At 48.9% G+C, this 17,724-nt stretch overlaps 1 protein-coding gene across 3 annotated transcripts in view; it reads right to left on the bottom strand.

The window, feature by feature from the left end:
* RNF123 (ring finger protein 123) overlaps positions 1–17,724 on the bottom strand; it is a 47,822-nt gene that overhangs the window by 24,998 nt on the left and 5,100 nt on the right. For all 3 annotated transcript variants that reach the window (XM_038149232.1, XM_038149234.1, XM_038149233.1), the window contains exons 4-26: positions 17,143–17,222; positions 16,250–16,347; positions 15,029–15,083; positions 14,611–14,696; positions 13,794–13,880; positions 13,236–13,303; positions 12,253–12,378; positions 11,425–11,539; positions 10,504–10,608; positions 10,248–10,373; positions 9,002–9,094; positions 8,736–8,809; positions 8,179–8,296; positions 7,599–7,698; positions 7,102–7,163; positions 6,941–7,012; positions 6,145–6,265; positions 5,260–5,361; positions 3,978–4,084; positions 3,275–3,473; positions 2,519–2,664; positions 2,238–2,321; positions 1,804–1,911 (exon numbers count right to left, since the gene is read on the bottom strand). In XM_038149232.1, coding sequence (XP_038005160.1) covers positions 1,804–1,911; positions 2,238–2,321; positions 2,519–2,664; positions 3,275–3,473; positions 3,978–4,084; positions 5,260–5,361; positions 6,145–6,265; positions 6,941–7,012; positions 7,102–7,163; positions 7,599–7,698; positions 8,179–8,296; positions 8,736–8,809; positions 9,002–9,094; positions 10,248–10,373; positions 10,504–10,608; positions 11,425–11,539; positions 12,253–12,378; positions 13,236–13,303; positions 13,794–13,880; positions 14,611–14,696; positions 15,029–15,083; positions 16,250–16,347; positions 17,143–17,222 — 2,332 coding nt within the window. The remainder of the gene's footprint in view (positions 1–1,803; positions 1,912–2,237; positions 2,322–2,518; positions 2,665–3,274; positions 3,474–3,977; positions 4,085–5,259; positions 5,362–6,144; positions 6,266–6,940; positions 7,013–7,101; positions 7,164–7,598; positions 7,699–8,178; positions 8,297–8,735; positions 8,810–9,001; positions 9,095–10,247; positions 10,374–10,503; positions 10,609–11,424; positions 11,540–12,252; positions 12,379–13,235; positions 13,304–13,793; positions 13,881–14,610; positions 14,697–15,028; positions 15,084–16,249; positions 16,348–17,142; positions 17,223–17,724) is intronic.

A 17,724-nucleotide genomic window follows, 5' to 3' on the forward strand; every position in this document is an offset into this window, starting at 1 on the left:
AAAGTATGTTGTTACTATCTTTGGGAGACTTTCATGGGTTTGTTTTGTAAATTAGGCTGAACTAGTACAAATCAACTCAACTGACTAACAGACATCATTTTCTCAACACTGACCCACATCTCAGCCAAAGTGTTACTTTCAAGATAAAAAGCAACTGTGCAGAACAACATTAAGGTTGAAAAAGCTGCTTTGGCTTTATTAAGGTTGAAAAAGCTGCATTTGGCTGTAAGACTTGATAACCTCAAACATTTCAGGTATTGCCAAGCTAGAAGAAAGCCTACACCAAGAGGATACAAAGATGTGATTAGCCAGTGAGATAGATAAATACACTGTTGTAATAAAATAAGCTGTAATTCCTACTGGGACATTTTGAAGGCAGAATTATTTGCTTTAAAACTACAAGTGTTTTTAAGCAGTAGCACTCTCTTTTGTCTAACTTTGAATCCCCCAGAATAAAGCAGTGGCTAATTCCCTCGAGGAAGGAGCAGCCTCTGCCATGCTCTGACACCTCAGGACAGAGCAGGACTTCCCCCCTAGACAGAACCAGGCTCCTTCTCTCCAACAGCAGCAGCTGTGATCATTCAGATGAGATCCTCCAGTGCACACACAATTCCCAGAGAAGCAGGAGCTGCTGGATGGATGCCTCCATTGGGAAAGAGCAGGGACTTGAGATGACTGTGAGATGGAGCCCTGAAGGCACAGGCTCCTCAGAGCAGCCACATTCCACAAGATCACTGGGCCCCTGGGGCACACTCCTGTTCTCCCTGTGGGCCATGCAGGCCAGGACAGCAGCACAAGCCACAGACAGGGAAGGCTGTAACCTTCACTCCCAGATTCTGCTGACTCATCAGGAAAGGTGACACTGCAGTCCTGGCTTAGTATGACAAAGGATCATCTAGAGACATGCATACTGTTTCAGCGTGGGCCAGCACAGTGATACCTGCACTGCACCCTGGTGATGCCCCTCAGCCTTTCCAGAGCAGTCTGGGAAGAAAGGATTATTTTCTGGCAAGCATAAGCTATGCTAATGCAGCTGGAGAGCTTTTGCCTTGTAATCCTGCTTGGGAGGGAAGGAGGACATGAGCAAAGAGCTCATGAGTCAGGATTAGCCACTGCACTTCTGCCAGATGTGTTCATAAGAACTTTTCTTCTCCTCCCTGTAAATGTCCTGGGACACAAAAAAGCCACAAAGAGAGATAGAGCAAGGCAATGGAAGTCAGGAAAAAAATCAGCAAAGCTGCTTGTGGGAAAACAGACCAGAGCTTTTATCACAGAAAATTGTGAACTTGGGGGAAAAGGGACAACCTGTGCAAATAGCCTCTGCATTAGTAAATGTGGAATACACTCTCTGCATGGGAACCAAGTAAAAAAGGGGAGAACACCTGAACAAAACCTCCCTTGACTTGGATCCCACAGATTCCAGGAAGAGCTGCAGTAGTGAGATCCCCTGTGACACAGTACAGCTCAGGGAAATGATTCACAGTAGCCTCTATCCTCTGACATGTCTTGAGAGCTGAATCTCCCTTTGATCTGCACCCTTCTGTCTACAGTGCCCTAAGGGAAAGCCTACAGCACCATGCACAGCTCAGATCAGGCTGGGCTGATCACTATGGGACACTGCGGGACAGGAGAGGGGCTAAGCCTAGAAAGGAGTCTCCGACACACAAGGGAAAAAGCAGCCCCAGAGATCACTGACATTGCTTGAACACCAGGAAAATGACAGCTGAGACATGAGAGCCAAGCAGCAGAGATGCAGAGGCTCACTGGTCTCCTTTCAGCTGCTCATGTTATGCTCCTGCTCACCTTTGAATAAATGGTGACATTTATCCAAGCGAGGCGCCGGCTCAGGTGGTTGAGCTTCTCAGAGAAGACCTTTTGGCTCTTCAGCAGCTCCTCATGGATGTCTCTCCTCTGAAAAGAGTGCAGAGATGTGAGGGCAGATGTCACTGCCAATTATAGCATTCTTTTTCAGTGCTGAACAAACAGTGCAAAAGCGTATACCACCTTGGGGCTAGCTGGGGAGTACTGGCAGGGGGGAAAGGGGTCAGCAGCCTTCCTGTGGAGGGAGTGGGAATCAGTGCTATAAAAAGCACTTACCAGTCTCAGCTGAAGCCCACAAGGCCTGATGCAGATGCTGGTACAGTTGGGCAGCAGGACTTCACCCTGCCAGATACTGAGGCTCTGCCAGAGAAGGAAGCTAGGAATCTGGTAAGAGCTGGGAATTCAGACACACTTACCCTCTTTGGGCAGCGGCTGATTTTTTCCTCTGTGTCTTTCAATGCCATGGCATATTCATTCACATCATCTGACACACCAACCATCTGAAAAGCAGCAGATTTCAGCAGTAAATAAGGGTTTTTTTCTTTTTCCCCCTAAACATACAAACATGCAACCAGAATCCCAGTGGAGGCTGGCAGAAGAACAGGGCACACACAGTCACTAAATAAGCAGAAAACAGAGTCGGTGTAGAAGCATGGACATTGGGGAAATGGATTCCTGCACAGCATGTACCACTTACCTTCCCAAGCTGCTGGTGGACACTGAGGTTGTACATCATCACTATCCCATCCAGGACTTCCAGGAGGGAGTTCTCAGTGATGGGCTGGTCTGGCTCTTCCGGGGGTCTGCCCAGTAAGAGACCGTCGTTTCCATGGGTACCTTCAACTGCAATGCATTCCCAAGACAGGAAAGAAGTTCTCAGCAAGGCATTTTGGCACCTCAGCTTCTGCCTGCTCCTCCCTGAAGCCAAAGCCTTGCTGTGTCTCTGTTACATGGAGCTTTTTCCCAGCCCATGGGATTCACTAAGTACCTCTAGATACCACACTACCATACCATTCTCATCTTGCTGCCTCCATCAGGCTGACCTGTCAGATCTGTTCAGACTGACCCAAGTCATGCAAATTCCACTTCCTCAAGCCCTGCACGTGCTTCAGAGGCCTGCCTGGTCCACCCAAACAGCAACAGTGCTGCTGCTGCACACACCATCCTTTGGCTCGCCTGTCTTCAGAGCAAGTGTGACTACAGCTGCCTCTGAACTGCCTTCCTGCAAAGTCTCACTGCATTTGGAGGAACCAAGGCAGCATCTCCTTACACACAGAGGGTGAAAATATCACCAGTGTCATGTTCAGGATGGCAAAGGAGTCTTTTGGTGTCAGCATGCCCTGGGAATGGGAAGGAGCAATGCTGGCAGTAAGGAGATTGTTCCTCTGGGGAGCTGGAAGATGCCATTGTGCCAGGGCCCAGCTGTGCCATGCCAGCACCCAGCAGTACTCACTGTCCTCCCGAGTGCGCTGCTCTGCGCGCAGCGTGAGCACTTTGATCTTCTCCAGGGCTCCGAGGGGCCGCCGCGGGTTCATCAGGCTGACGGCTGCCGTGCTCAGGAACCGGTTGGCCCGGCCCAGGGTGGGGGAGCTGAGCCAGGCAGGCCTGGCAAGAGCTCCACCAATGGCCAGGGCAGCAGAGGGGCGCTGGGACTAGAAGGAAATGAAGGGAGAAACAGTTTCAGCTGTGTTTGGCTGCCTGCTGTTCCTCCCTTGACCCTGCAAGGACATTGGTATAGATGCACAGTGGCCCCTGGAGTATGAGCAGGCAGGGTAGCAAATGGTAAGTCCTTCCTCCAAGGGCACATGCCAGGCACAAACAGCAGACCTGCACAGCAAGAAGCTGCTCTATCCACAGCTGCCTTGCACCTTTCCCAATGCCAGCACCAAGAGCTGCCATGGAGGGAAGGCAGCACATTCAGATCAGTGGGTAGTCAGAGACAGGGTACAGAAAATTTTGCTGCTCAAACTTGGTGCAGCCAGGACCTCACTGATCTCCAGTGCCTCTCATCCAAGTGCAGCTGTTTATCTGGTTGCCCATGGGCTGTTTACAGTCCTGGCCCAACCCTGCCTTGGTGTAAAGCAAAGCCTTCCTAGCCAGAGGCCCAACTTGCAGCCCCAGCACCATGGCCCCTGCAGGTGAATAACCCAACTCACCTGTGCTGCTGATGTTGCTGATTCCTCATCTTCATCAAGATCATCCATAGTCACTGCCTGCAGCTCTGCAGGGTCAATCAGGATGTTGGCTTTTGCAGCCAGGTCATCTGCACAGAGCACACCAAAGCAGCGATGAATGCAGGAGTCACTCTTCACTTACCATGAGGAAGACTCATCCTCTTTCCTGCTTCTCACCAGTAGAGAAGCAGCCAGAAAAGTTGGATGCTCTATCAGAACAAGCTCACCTGTCCCAAGCTCCCTTACAAGGAACAGATCTGCCCTTACAAAAAGAACAGGGACCAAGCAGCAGCAGGTGCTGCTCTCCCAGGACCCATTTCTGCTCCTGGTCCTACCAGCTACAAATAGGATAACTGAGGAATCAGGAGACAACTACCAGGGTCAAACGGGACTAGTGCAGGAATGGGAGCTCTCTGCCTGAGACCATCTTTCAAGCATCCAGCTCTTCAATGCTGTCCCATGATGTGTCCCTAAGTCACCAGGACTGAGACACACCCAGAGGAAGCCTATGCTGATGGCTACACAGTACAAAGCCTGAAGAATGTGTTCATTAGTCCACAGCTCTTTCTTTACAGCTGCCCAGGATACCTTGGTAAGAAACCAGAGGAGATAACGTGGTTCTCAAGCTAAGTAATCTAATCTTGAACAGCCAGGGATCAACATGAGACAGAGAAAATGGTCCTCATCTTGCAAACACACTGGGGAAGGAGAAGAGACATCTGAGCCAAAGGCAAGCAGCTTTGGCTCAAAGGTGAGGCAACCCAAGTGCAAGGGAATGCAAAGGGTTTCTAACCCTTGCACAAGGCAGGTTTGGAAGCCTAGTGCCAGAGGAGTGTGCAGCACACAAACACACAGCTGCAGCACATACACAGGGCTGCTCCTCCCTGCCCAGAGTAAGGCACCCAGTAAATCCCAGGCATCCTTCATGCCCAGCAGAGCCCAGCTGATGGTCAGTGCTTTGACAGCTCCCAGCCCTTGGCTGTGGTGCAGCAAGAGCACCATACCAGAAGATATTCCCAAACTATTCCCTTCCTCCAACTGCCACATGCCCAATTCAGGGATACAAGCATTAAACTGTTAACTTAAAGGATACCCCACCTAAGAGGTGTGATGTCTTCTTCAAAGTAATTTGAATCTCATTAAAATTCAAGTTTCCTCTCCCTGAATGTAATCAAAATTCATTAGCCACAGCTCCCTCCCTGGAACGTCTTGCATGAATTCCATCCAAGACCTGGATTCAGGTGTAGGCAATGAGAGCACTTACCTTTCAGAGTCTTCTTAAGATGAGACAAAAGACCTCCAAGTCGCTGAAGGTCAAAATAATCCACCTTCCCATTATAGAAGAGTTGAGGAGGGACATAGGCCTCTAAAACAGAGGAGGAGATGTGTTTTTTTCCACAAGTCCCACGCACAGGATGCACAAAGTCATGTAAGGGCTCCTAAAGCAGACCCCAGGACCCACAGTTAGGACTAACATTTAGGGACAACTTTTGTAGTAATAAAAGCACAGGCCATTAAGGCAGAGGTGATTTCCACAATGGAGCAAGCATCAGATCCATGCAGAAAGAGGAGCAACCAATGGCCATCAACAAGACTGCCAGCACTTCCTCCCTCCAGCCACAGCCACAGGGGTAAACTGGATCATCAGATAACTTGGCAGCTCTCCACCTGGCTACTCCAGCTCTGCCACTAAGTCCCACAGGGATAGTAAGGCATTTACTGAGTCTAGAGAAAAGGTCATCCTAAAGTAAGGAAGGGAATACCAATGGAGTCTAAGGGTGGGAAAGCAACCAGCACCGATTTAGTTTCCCCTTATTTCCACAGTTTGGGAACTCCAAAACCAGAAAAATATCTTCCCTAAAATTCTGACTAATGGATCACTGAGCTGCCCTTCCACAGACTCACAGACAACATTGGACTCTTGCTCTGGAGCAGACAGGGGAATAGCAAACAGTAGAAGTGTCCTTTTGCAAGTCTCAGATCTGGATGTTGACTGCAATAGATCTGCACACACGAACTTCCCAAGGTGACAGAAGGCTCAGGCACTCATTAGAGATATAACATTTCCAACAGGCTGGCAAGCACTGCCAAGAGGCAAACCTTGTCCTAACCACAGAAGAGCCTGCAAAGGCTCTCCCCCAGGCCTCACCTTCACTGCTCAGGGAAGCTGGGGTCTTTGCTTTGTGGCCATCCCAGAAGTAGCGCAGGGCAGCGATGAGCCGGTGCAGGAAGCACACCATGTACTCTGGTGGGCACAACACAGCCAAGTTCTAGGGCGAGAATGAGAGTCCAGCATCAGGGCAGGTGTGAAAGTGCATCTCAGGCCAAAGGGCTACATGGAGCAGGCAGAAACTTTTGTGTTCTCAGCCCTGCTAGCATCTCTAGCTTACAGCTCTGGCAGAGAGCCCAGACTTGATGGTGGGCAGCAGTTTCCACCTCCAGGAAGTCCTGGGACACCTCTGTCACTGGTCTGACAGAGGATGAGGGACAATACACACTCCATCATGAAAGATGGGGATGAACACAGGGATGCAGGTGAAGAAAGAGTTTCCTACGCAGTGGATGCCTGCCTCCCAAAGCCTCAAGCCAACAGCCTAACCATGGCCAGAGGAACAATCCTCACCCAGGCAGTGAGGAGGATGCCAAAGCCAGCAGCCCCACTGTGGCAGAGCACTCCACAGCCACACTCCCTGAGGGGCTACAGGAGGATATTCAGCTCCCACCTAAGACTTCCCAAGGACCACTTTCCTATAAATCACTGCAGATGACAAATCTAACTTGCCTGGTTTCTAGCCTCAGATCTTCCCCCCCTCATTCTCTGTCATATCTAGACCTCAGTGGATCAACTACTGGAAGCAGCCTGGCCAGAAAGGCAGAGTTCCCAGCCTGAAGGTGCAGAAAGCTCCCAGGGTCAGACTTGTAGGAAGGCTGGTCCTCTGACTTACCCCTCTGTTGCTAGCATTTTCCTGAAGAAACTTGCGGAATTTGTTTAGGAAGATGTATCTGGAGGCTTCCCCCTGGCAGAAGAAAAAACAGGTGGTAAATACATGATTTACAAAGCACATCACATGAAGATATTGTCACAAAAGACCCATAGAGTGCTTACCCCTCCTCTGTCCTTGTTGTTCAGCAGCAACTTCAGAATCTGAACCTGGAGACCTTCCACCACTAAAAGGGGGACATACATCTGCCATCAGAAAACCAGCACTGGAGAGCAACTACCCCTCTTAACCCCAACTGCAGTACCCTGTCCCCAGGAGAAACCCTGTCCCTCCTCAGCACAGGAAACCCAGGAAGAACCAGTGACAGCAGAAAGCAAATCCCATCACTGAGAGTTTTCTCCTCCACTACCTAGAAAGAAATTCATCCACAGCTAAAAAGCAGGTTTGCTCCTGCCCCATCATGGGGGGCTGCAGGTCTGTGCAGTGGGGTCCCAGCACTCCTAATATGCCATCAGAACAGAGCATGGCTGGCCCCCACCTCTGCACCACAGCCTGTCCTGGCAGGAACACAGCTGTACTTCACAGTGAATAGGATTTAAAAGCAGCTGCTGGCTGCAAAAAAGGTGTGAAATCTTGGCAACTTCCCTCCTTCCCCACAAACCTTCAATGCGTTTCTTGAGCCGCTGGCAGCCTCTTTCATACGCCCGACGCCTCAATCTCTCCTCAGCACTCTCCTCCTTCACCTCCTTACTCTCCTTGCCCTGGTTGGGGGACAGACACTGATTAGTAGGAGAGCACTCCATAGGGAAAATGTCTTGCCAGAAATTCCCTTAAACAATGCAAAATGGAGAGCAGAAATTCCCTGAAACAATGTGCCAGTGTGCAACTGCAGATGGCAGGACACCTAAACAGGTCTCCTCCAGCCTTGTAATGAGTAATGGCAGGAGATCTTCTGAGGACACCCCAGTCAATTCCTTAAATACTGTGAGGTTCCCTTCCAAATCTGTTGCCACAGAAAACTGTCCCCCCTCCCCTGTCTGAGCCTCACACCTCAAACATGCTCTCTAAGGGGACAAAAAAGATGACAGGGGAATGGAAAAGCTCCAGCTCTCAAACTGCAGGATCCACCAGTGCCAACACAGATGGAAACAGGGGCCATCCAACTTCCTCAGCCAGAAAAAGATGCAAATGGCAGGCAACAACATTTCCTCAGCCTCCTGGGTGGAAGTGCCTGTACTCACCTCCTTGGTGAAGCGGTTTGGCCACCACGTGGTGGGAATGAGCTCCTGCAAACCTGCCTCCTCCACACGCAGAGGGCTCTTGATGTAGAAGAACACCACGGAACGCAGCACATCGAAGCTGTGCTGGAGTTAAAGCAAGCACAGAAGCTACACCAGGAGAAGAGACAGGGCATGTCTCCAGAGCTGTAGTGACAGACTCCTTTCCAAACTACCACTGCAAGATCCAGAGGCCTCTGGAGAAGCCCACACTGCTATCACAGCAGCTGCCCAAATGCTACCACAGAGCTGGACTGCTCTGAAAGTGGTTTTGCTCTAGGGATATTAAAGGTCAGTCAGGTAGAAATGAGCTCCTGTGTGTTACTAGGATGTGAACTATGCAACACTGCTGCCTCCCCTCAAAGCATTCATAGGAAATGGTGTCAGGCAGAGGAGACCTGAGAAATGAGCTCTCAAGACAGGGTGGCTTCTGCCTCCCTGCACCTACAGGTCCTTGAAGTGTCCTCAGCTGCATTATTGAGGGAAGGGAAAACTGAGACAGGAGGAGACACAAAGGATACAGAACATTGCTGAGTAGGTATTTCCTAGATTTCTCATGCTTCAAGACTGCAATGGTGAGCCGGAGGTAGTGGATCTAGGAAAACAGGAGAAGCAAAAGTGACTCCATCTGCAGAACACAAAACTTCCCAATGGCTACAGTGTGACAAAACTGCCATCTTTGGATCAAACAACTACAGGATCCAAAACATCATGTACCTTTGGACATGGGGACATAACAGAAGCTGGCTAGTCACAGATTCCTGGGGATTAAGAAGTGCAAACTCACTTGTAATCCCAGGTCTGGGATGATAGGGGAGAACCTGTAAGCCCGCAGCAGGGACATCAGTAGCTGCTTGAGGCACTCATGCACTTCATACTCCTGAGAAAATAAGAAACACATTTAAGAACAACAGCAAGGAGTCAGGAACAGCTATAGCTCCCAGACTGAGTTCTTGGAAGAAAGCATTCATTTCTGAACTGAAAAAGCAGGTGCTCTGAACCCACAGTGTCCCTCTGACTCCACAGGAGAGAGTCCAAGCAGAAGTTGGTGCCAGTGCTTTGCTACAGGGAAACAAGCTTCTGCAGAAGTCCAACCCACAAGTCACCTACAAAAAGCCAAAGTCCCAGGCCCTATTTGTTGGGCAGTCACCAGTCCTCTTATTCCCTGACACAGTGTTGGTAGAACCAACCAGAAGAGAAAGAAGTAAGTCTCGGGTAAATGTGATGAGAGAAGAGTTGTCTGCTTGAATTCAATTCATAGCCAACGAGCAGGATGAGAGCCAACTCTTCCACAAACACAGCAGTCCTACCAGAGGGTCCATTTGCACTGCTAACATGGTGGGCCTGAAGGACTCATGACATTTTTCTATTAAACTCATGGCAGCTGGCTGGGCCAGTGCCCACATCTGTTAACTGTTACCCCAAAGGGCAGACGTGCTGTCTCCAAGCAGATCCCTGGCAGTGACTGGCTCTATGTAACCACCCAAGCACTCCAGCAGCAGCAGCAGCTTCCCAGCTGCCTCAAACGTGTCCCAGGAAGGAGTAAGCTCATCCAGCATGGATAGCAAGGGAAGTTGGAGGAGGCTTTTCCTCAGCAGTGCTGGAGATGGTGAGAGTGCACTGCACAGCTGTACCCTAGTCCTGCACACTCTGATCGATCTCTTCAGCACAGGGCTTCAGCACTTAAGACCTCCACAGTCAAATACACATTAATAACAATCAGAAGACTACTCTTATTGATAAATGTGATGTTTCCAGAAACAGGAAGTTATTCACCATCATCAGTTCCTTTAGCAGTAGGAGAAGCTTAGAAATGCCTGGTTAACTCATTGCCAGTATCTGCATTCAACCCTCAGTGCCTGGGTGTGCAGCAGCAGCCAGATGAGCTAATTGAGAGGGTGGTCTACCACAAAGAAAAAAGAAGAGAAAGACACTGAACACTACCAGCATTTTGTAGGGAAGGCTCCTGTCCTCAGCACCTCCCAGAGTCTCCCTGGGATCCCTAGGGAGGAACCAGCACCCTAGCAACTCACCTCCATAAGAAGCCACATGAGATCCAGCAGCTGCTGAATAAGGGGGTGGGCCTCCACTGCCCCTCCTCGCTCAAGGATGCTCAACAGGAAGGTCATGAGCACATCTTCCACCAGGTACACCTTGCACTGCAGAGAGAGAGGCAGGTCAACGTTCCTCCATGGCACACTCACTTCCCAGCAAAAGCTGAGGATTACTTTGCCTTGCAAGAGCAGCAACAAGCACTACAGAACCTGGCAATGGGCAGGCAAAACTCACCATAAGAGGGGAGAAATAATTGAAGATGTGAGCTAATGTAATCAACACTGTGGGCTCTCCCTGCAGCTGCCACATGGATGTGTCTTTCTCCACCAGCTTCCCCTCCTGCAATGACAAACCCAGAAAGACACACGGCTTGGATCCAGCCCAATCCACCTGTACACCAACAACTGAATGAACCACATGCCTGGAGCAGCCACTGCTGCTGTCCCACGCCTGACTGCACCAAAAACCTTGAACATGGGAATCCAGAATGCCAAAGAAGCCAGGCCTTCTTTGGAAGGCTATTCTTTTGGAAAGCTGTAGTGCAGTCCAGATGTCACTATCAACCACATGCAGGTACTTTGACAATGTTCTAGTAAAAAAGGCTCTAGTTTACATGATAATTTGTAAATGGGAACACCTGTGGAGGAGGACAACTAGCAAAGCAGGCCTTCATTCAAGGCAAGACCATAGCATATGGCATTCCCTATGCTTTGGCCATAAACAGATCATCCCTCATCCTAGTGGAAAACAGTGCTTCCAGCAAACAGTGCCACAGCCAAAACAATCCTCAAGGCAGACCTGCCAGAATTTCATCACATTACTGAACAGGACATCAGTAAAAAGCTTAGGATATGAACAAACTGATTTCAAGGGTGCAAAATCGAATGCAGCAGTTTTGACCCTGACAAACATCACTTCTTGAATATTGGCAATGAAACTTCATAGGACTAAGAACAACAAAGCCCAGTATGACTTAAATTAAGTTCTGGAACTACCAGGAAGGCCATTTTGCAAGCCAGAGAGCCCTAGGGACACACATGCCCCATGCAAGCATTTAGACTCTCGGGTATACAGAAACAGCTGAGCTGCCAGGGAGAGCAGAACCACATCTCCCAGCATGGTGCCCCTGAGATCCACCCCGTGATGCCAGCCTACCGTCACATCTATTCCAATATGGATCACATTCTTCAAGTAGCCCAGCAGCTTCCGAGCCTTCACCAGGTCTGCCACAGGAGGATCCTGCAAGGGCCGGTAACCTTCCACTGGATAAGTAGGGAAGTGTTAAGGGAAAATGCAATCTGATCCTTTTGGGACTTCTTTTGTCTGTGCAAGGAAAAGACTCTGCCTGCTTTACTTTGTACCCAGTCCCAGTTCAAACCATAGTGCCTTCTACATGGATGATAAGCCACAAGCTCTTCTCTCCACTTCCTTCAAACTACAAGCAGAAAGTCTTTAACTTCTGCTTGGTGTGAAATACTTTTTTCATCAGAAAGACCAGCTGGAGCTCCCACTACAGCCATCAACAGGCACAGCCAGGACTGCTCTGACAGGAGCTCCAGGCTTCGGCATTCACACAGCAACAGGCAACACTAATACCATGTCAGAAGTCCCATATGGCTGGGAGGTAAAAGAGATGAGTGACCAAAAGGCTCAGCAGCACATAAGCATTAGGGTTTCCAAAACTGCTGAGCGAGAATTTTGCAGGATCTGAGTGTGTAGAAGCAGGCAGCCCCCAGTTGTAGTGCACCTGCTGTCTCAGAGCTGAAAGCAGCTCTCATTTCAGAAACTTGTGTTTGTGTCCTGGAGTTCTGCTTCAGCTAAGGAGGTATTTGGCTCTTCTCTCCCTGACTCAGCTCTGCACACAAGTGCTGACAGCAGAAAGTCAGGTGTGCAGTCAGGTGTGTATATTCTACAGCCTCCAAAGATGGTCCCAGGACAGGCTCATCCCCCTTCAGACCTCCTCTCCCCACACCTAAAGGATATCGGAGTGGACGGCTTCCGAAGTTAAAAGCAACAGACTCTTTGAAGGAGAGGCTGATGGCAGGGAAATAAGCCATTCCAGCACCCCTCGTGATGTTATCAAAGGCAGTTCCCAGAGATATGCCATTCCTGAAAGAAGGAAAACCCACATGGTTTTAGTCACAGCAGGAGCAGTCTGAGGTCAGCTGGGCAATACAGATATCAACTTGCCAACACGGACACGCCAGTCAGTCATGCCTCCTGTCACTCTTAACCTGGCACACATGCAAATGTCACAGCTCTGCTGAGTGACAGCCACAGGAAGCACAGGGTCTCTCCCATTTTCATATGAGCATGGGAAGGCACTGGGGTCTACACAACATGCAGAGCCCACTCAGCTTCAAGGGCAACCCAAATCTGTGAGATAACTAAAGCAGCAGGACATTTTAAAGCATATGACTTTTTGGGCTCATCTATTTGATGCTGGTGCAAATCAAGGATAATGCTTTCAATCTACTCCTCCATAAAAGATGACACCGACCATCTAACAGTTTTTTATTGCAACTGACTTGCTGCAGGCCAGGGCCAGAGAACAATTCTCATTGTGCATGGGAGCTGGAAACTGGAGATTTATCAACCTTTTCACAGCTCCTTGTGAATTTAGGACAAGCCAGGTCTTACACTGACCACAGAAGCAATCAATTAAAGCCAAGTGGGGCATTAAGCACCACAAGAAATGCCCTTCCCTCTAAAATCCTGGCAAACTTTACAAAGACTTTGTGTCTTGAACATCTTCCTGCCAAATGTTTTGAACTGAACTGAACTGAGACCCAACAACCTATTCAGATGGTTTCTGAACACAAGAGAGAAAAACAAAGGCCAGAACTACCAAGGAACATAAATGGGAGAGAGCAGAAAAAGGGCTCAGCAACCTGGCTGAGCAGTGAGGTAACCTTTCTGTTACACACAGAGATAAACAAAGCAGGGAATGGGGCAAAGATGCTTACAGGCAGAAAGCAATGGTGCCTTCATCAAGGTCTATCAGACAGCTGACGATGTCTCCTGCTGCCCAGGACTGCAGGAAAGGGAGAAAAGACTTAAACTTATATTTCCAGGGTTTTCCCACATCACAAGAAAGACTGCAACCCAACCAATCCCTTGTGATTTAGGGTTAAAGAAGAGAGAGTTCCTTCTCCCAGCAGCTCACATCATTTTCAGGCACTTGTAAAGCCTGATTGGGATCTTTTTCCCCTATGGCACTAGGAATGTACATTTATCCCAACAATGCACCATGCTCTGATGCGCTACAGGGAACCAGAACTTTCTAGGGACCAACAGTAGCACTATGCTGGGAATCAGTCTGCTGGGGCTGCTAGACAAAGCACCGAGACAGCACATTGAGCACTCCTAAAGTGCAGACAAGTGCTGGCACACAGACTGAAGCAGGGAGAAAGGCTTGAGGGCACTTCACAGGGCCCAGCAGAATCCAGTGAGCAGAAGGGGTAACCTGCTTTCTGCTTTCTGCTCCTTCCTCTCCATCCCATTCCTGGGGCACAGCTACTCACTTTGCCATAGTTTGTAGTAGTCACGTTCCACTTGCGCACCCTGTTTCCATCGTAGGCATACGAATCTGGTGTGTCCCCAACGCCTTCCTGCACCAAAGCATGAAAGAGGAGACTCAGAGCAGACCAGGCATACAGGATTCCTCTCACTGCAAGAGAACCTTTAAGGGGGAGACCAGTAGACAGGGATAGCACACATGCTCTGCCTGGGAAAAATCCTCACTCTAGGAATGAATCCAGTGGCCTGTGATCTTTGGTTCAGAGAAATGCACCACTCCCTACTTATTTTTGGGTCAGAAGAAGAGTACTGGCATCTGACACTTCTCGTTTCTATCAAAGCAGCCCCCCAGGATGCCCAGCACTTGCCTCTTACTTACTGCAGAGTGACAAGTTAGTGAAATTCTGCAGCTGACATCCCTTTCCAGCACCAAACATCCCACCCAGATGAAACAACATCTCACCCTCTCCTGGGCAAAAAAAGCTCTGTAGCACCAGCTGCTGAGGCCCATCCCAAGGGACAGGCTGCCAGCACTACAGGCACACACACTTGCTGGGGAAAATACCAGCTGAAAATCAGTATGTAGCAGTTCTATGTGCAACAAGAGCACGTCAACACACCCAGCACAGGCTTTCTCACTGAGCATCATTCTGTGGACACACACCAGAGAGTCTCGTAAAGACTCTTAAAATAGCAGGTCTGGCATTTTATGTGTGTGTATGGCATTTCTGGTCTGAATGCCAGCAGGGCACAGCACCAATGCAATGCTCTACACTGATGTAAAAGGCAGTGGAGGAGCATCCCCCAGAGTAGCTATACTACCTCCTGATTAAATCTGCAGTTGAGAGTACACCAGCCAATCTGCATGAGTCCCTGGGAGGAGATGAGCACCTCATAAATCCATTTCCCTGAAAGAAAAAGAGAAAGAGATACCACACGGTGAATTCTTGTCCCCTGGCTTGTTGTTAGAGAAGCTGAACCTGAACTGCTCCCACAGAAATATATGTGGCACACAAAGGAGGTTCAGGACATCCCCAGGATTCCACTCCTACCCCTTTACTCTGGCATCACACAATCCCCCATCCTTCTCATTCCTTGGAGAAGTTCAGTGAATGAACTGGAGAAGAGGGTGCTCAAGATCTGGAATACACTCAAGATTTCCTGAGCTCTCCAGCTGTCTAACACCCCATACACTCCTCCCAGGGTCTTTTCTCAAAGCAGCACTGGTTTATCTCCTTACCTTTATACACACATGTTGTGGCCCTGATGGACCCAAAGTTACTGTGGCCAATCACCTGGACCAACAAACAAAAGATATTTTAATGTCAGGCAAAAAGAGAGGCTTGTTCAGTCCTTCCCACTCCCTCTGTCCTAGCACTCAAAACCAAAGCAAGATGGAGAGCTATTCACAAGGACAGAACAGGAACAAGAAGGAACATCCTCCCCACCCCAGCAGCTGTACTTGGAGCCAGCTGGCCCCAGGGAATCATTCAGGTCCTTCCCACAGCTCATCTGTACTTGATAAACCCCAGTGAAGCACCCAGCATGGCAGCAGTACAAGGACAACATGTTGACAGACAGGTTCCCAGTGAACTGGCACAAAAATGATTATGATATGGGAAAGATATATGAATGCTGGACAAGTTAGAACAAAACTATAATAGATTCAAGGTGTCCAGACTAAAGGCCAGGACTGGCAGGTAACATGCTGCCTAGAAACTGAACTGTGTTAAACCCTGACTCTTGCTATCTTGGGACAGACCATGAAGAGGAAATGAAACCAGGAACAAGGAATTCACAGACAAGTCAGTCCAATCCACTCTGTGGGTCAATTCTAGGTACAGCCAAAGTAATCTACAGCAGGTGGTTAAAGGGAAAGGGGAGACCAGAGCAGCCTGATTTGTTAGAGGCTAAAAAGCAGGCAGAGATTAAGGAGGGAATCACTTTAAGAGCAGGGGATGTGCTTGCTCAGTGAAGGAGTGAAAGGAGTGTAGAAATTACTGAAGTAGGAAAGAGTTAAATTCCAGTAGATTCTTTCAGCTGACTTTTTGCAAGGGGAACATCAGCTAAGGAGCAAGCAGGTAATTAGTGGAAACAAAGGAGAAAGGAAAACATCAGCTTCAGCCTTTCTAGCCTTTTAAGAAGACCAGAAGGAAGGAAGAGGCAGCCTGCTGGAGGGAGGGACAGGAAAGCTGGCTGCTTAGCCAAGTGAGCCCCTGGGCCAGGGTAATCCTTTCACTTCCTCACAGCCCCACTCAGACCTTGCTGACACTTAGTGGTACCACTAGACTTTTTCCCAGGAGAGCTCATTTCCTCCAGGATCCTGCAGCTTTCAGGATAACTTCATTTACACATGCTACAAAGCCACTGACAGGGATCTACTACAAAGAACAAACCAAGAAGCCCCAAGTGCTTTTAGACCCACAAAAACATTTTCTGCTGTGTCCAGCAACACACTCACCCCAAGTAAGTCATCATCAACCAGCAGGAGCCCCTCAAAGCCGCTCGTGTGGTCCAAAACCACAGTGGAGGGACCGAGCCGGCCCTCTGCTACCTGATCTGAAACAAGAGTTGCAGAAAAGCTGTTGGGGAGAGTTGTGCAGGATTTAACAGTTCACTCACTGGGTACCTCTAGCCAGACTGCAACAGCACCTGGATTCTGCTACGGGGGAGGAAGATTACGATAGCGTTGCCTATGTTGGACCCTGAGAAACTCAGAAAAGGAGGAAGATTCAAAAGAAAGTCTTCACAGCGACTCAGTTATGCAGCATTCAGGGCACATTAGGTTTTCCACATCACCTGAAAATTTTACTTTGACAAAATTCAAAGGTTAAACTCTGTGCCAAAGGTTTGGCCAACCTGTCACACTTCAATTGCAGCCAGCAAGAAAAATTCGCCTTTCTAGGAGGAGAGCAAGGTTGTATCTTGCCACATCCTCACTCATTCAGAGAAACTATGGTAGTAAGAACACAGGGTAGAGCCTGAGGCCCAAAGTGAATACGTGCAGTGGAGACCAGCATGTAGTAATTGTCAACAAGCCTCTGCATCTCTCACTGACAATAGCACTGCACACTCCTGGTCAAAGCAATGGCTCTGCATATCATTATCAGTAAAATACCCCCAAAACTGCTTTTCCAGACATTTTAGCCTGGAAATCTGCCTCCATCTGCAAACAAACTTGCTGCAAGGCTGACTGATGAGCCCCTCACAGGCAGGATTTAAAAGCACAATAAATTAGAGCACAGGGAGGCACAACAGTGCTCACTCAGGGAAATGCCTTTCATGATACAACTTGTCCTTCCCAATGAAGCAGCACAAGCAAGAAGCACAAACTGGATGGGCAGTATCTCCTACCTCTGCTGTCTTCAGAGCCATTCTCCTCTGCCAGCAATCGCTCAAGGTGCTCCTGCAGGTTCTGGAACGTCAGGTGCTTCCTAGGGAATAAACACACAGCAGCTCTTTCAAAAAATTTTTCTCAAATATTTCAAGAGTTGCAGCAGACCCGGGTCCTATGCTGAGACATGAGCCATGAAGTTCTGTCAATCTGTTTCATGTCATGAATCTAAGGAATCTGTTGCCCATTGTGTTGAGACAATGAATGAAGGAAGTTAGAAATACAGCACAAACAAGCCAAGTAGTTAACAAAGAATCTTACAGTCTTCAGTCTGCTCAGGAGTGTTTTGTGGCAGTAAGAAAACTGTGGTACAAGGCAGCAAGAAACCAGCTGTACTACCAACAACTATGGACACGACTTTGCTGCAGTCAGCATCATACAAACATGGCCTAAGTCAGGATTCGTTTTTTCCCCAAAGAATTTTGCAATACAAAAGAAGAGAGAGGACCACAGCAGCAGCTGTAGCAGTTCAGACAAAGGTCAGGCTAGTCCAGCATCCTCTCTCTGTGAAAACAGCTAAAACCATTTTGTTTTCATACTGA

This window comes from Motacilla alba, chromosome 12, assembly GCF_015832195.1.
Source record: "Motacilla alba alba isolate MOTALB_02 chromosome 12, Motacilla_alba_V1.0_pri, whole genome shotgun sequence".
NCBI lineage: Eukaryota > Metazoa > Chordata > Aves > Passeriformes > Motacillidae > Motacilla > Motacilla alba.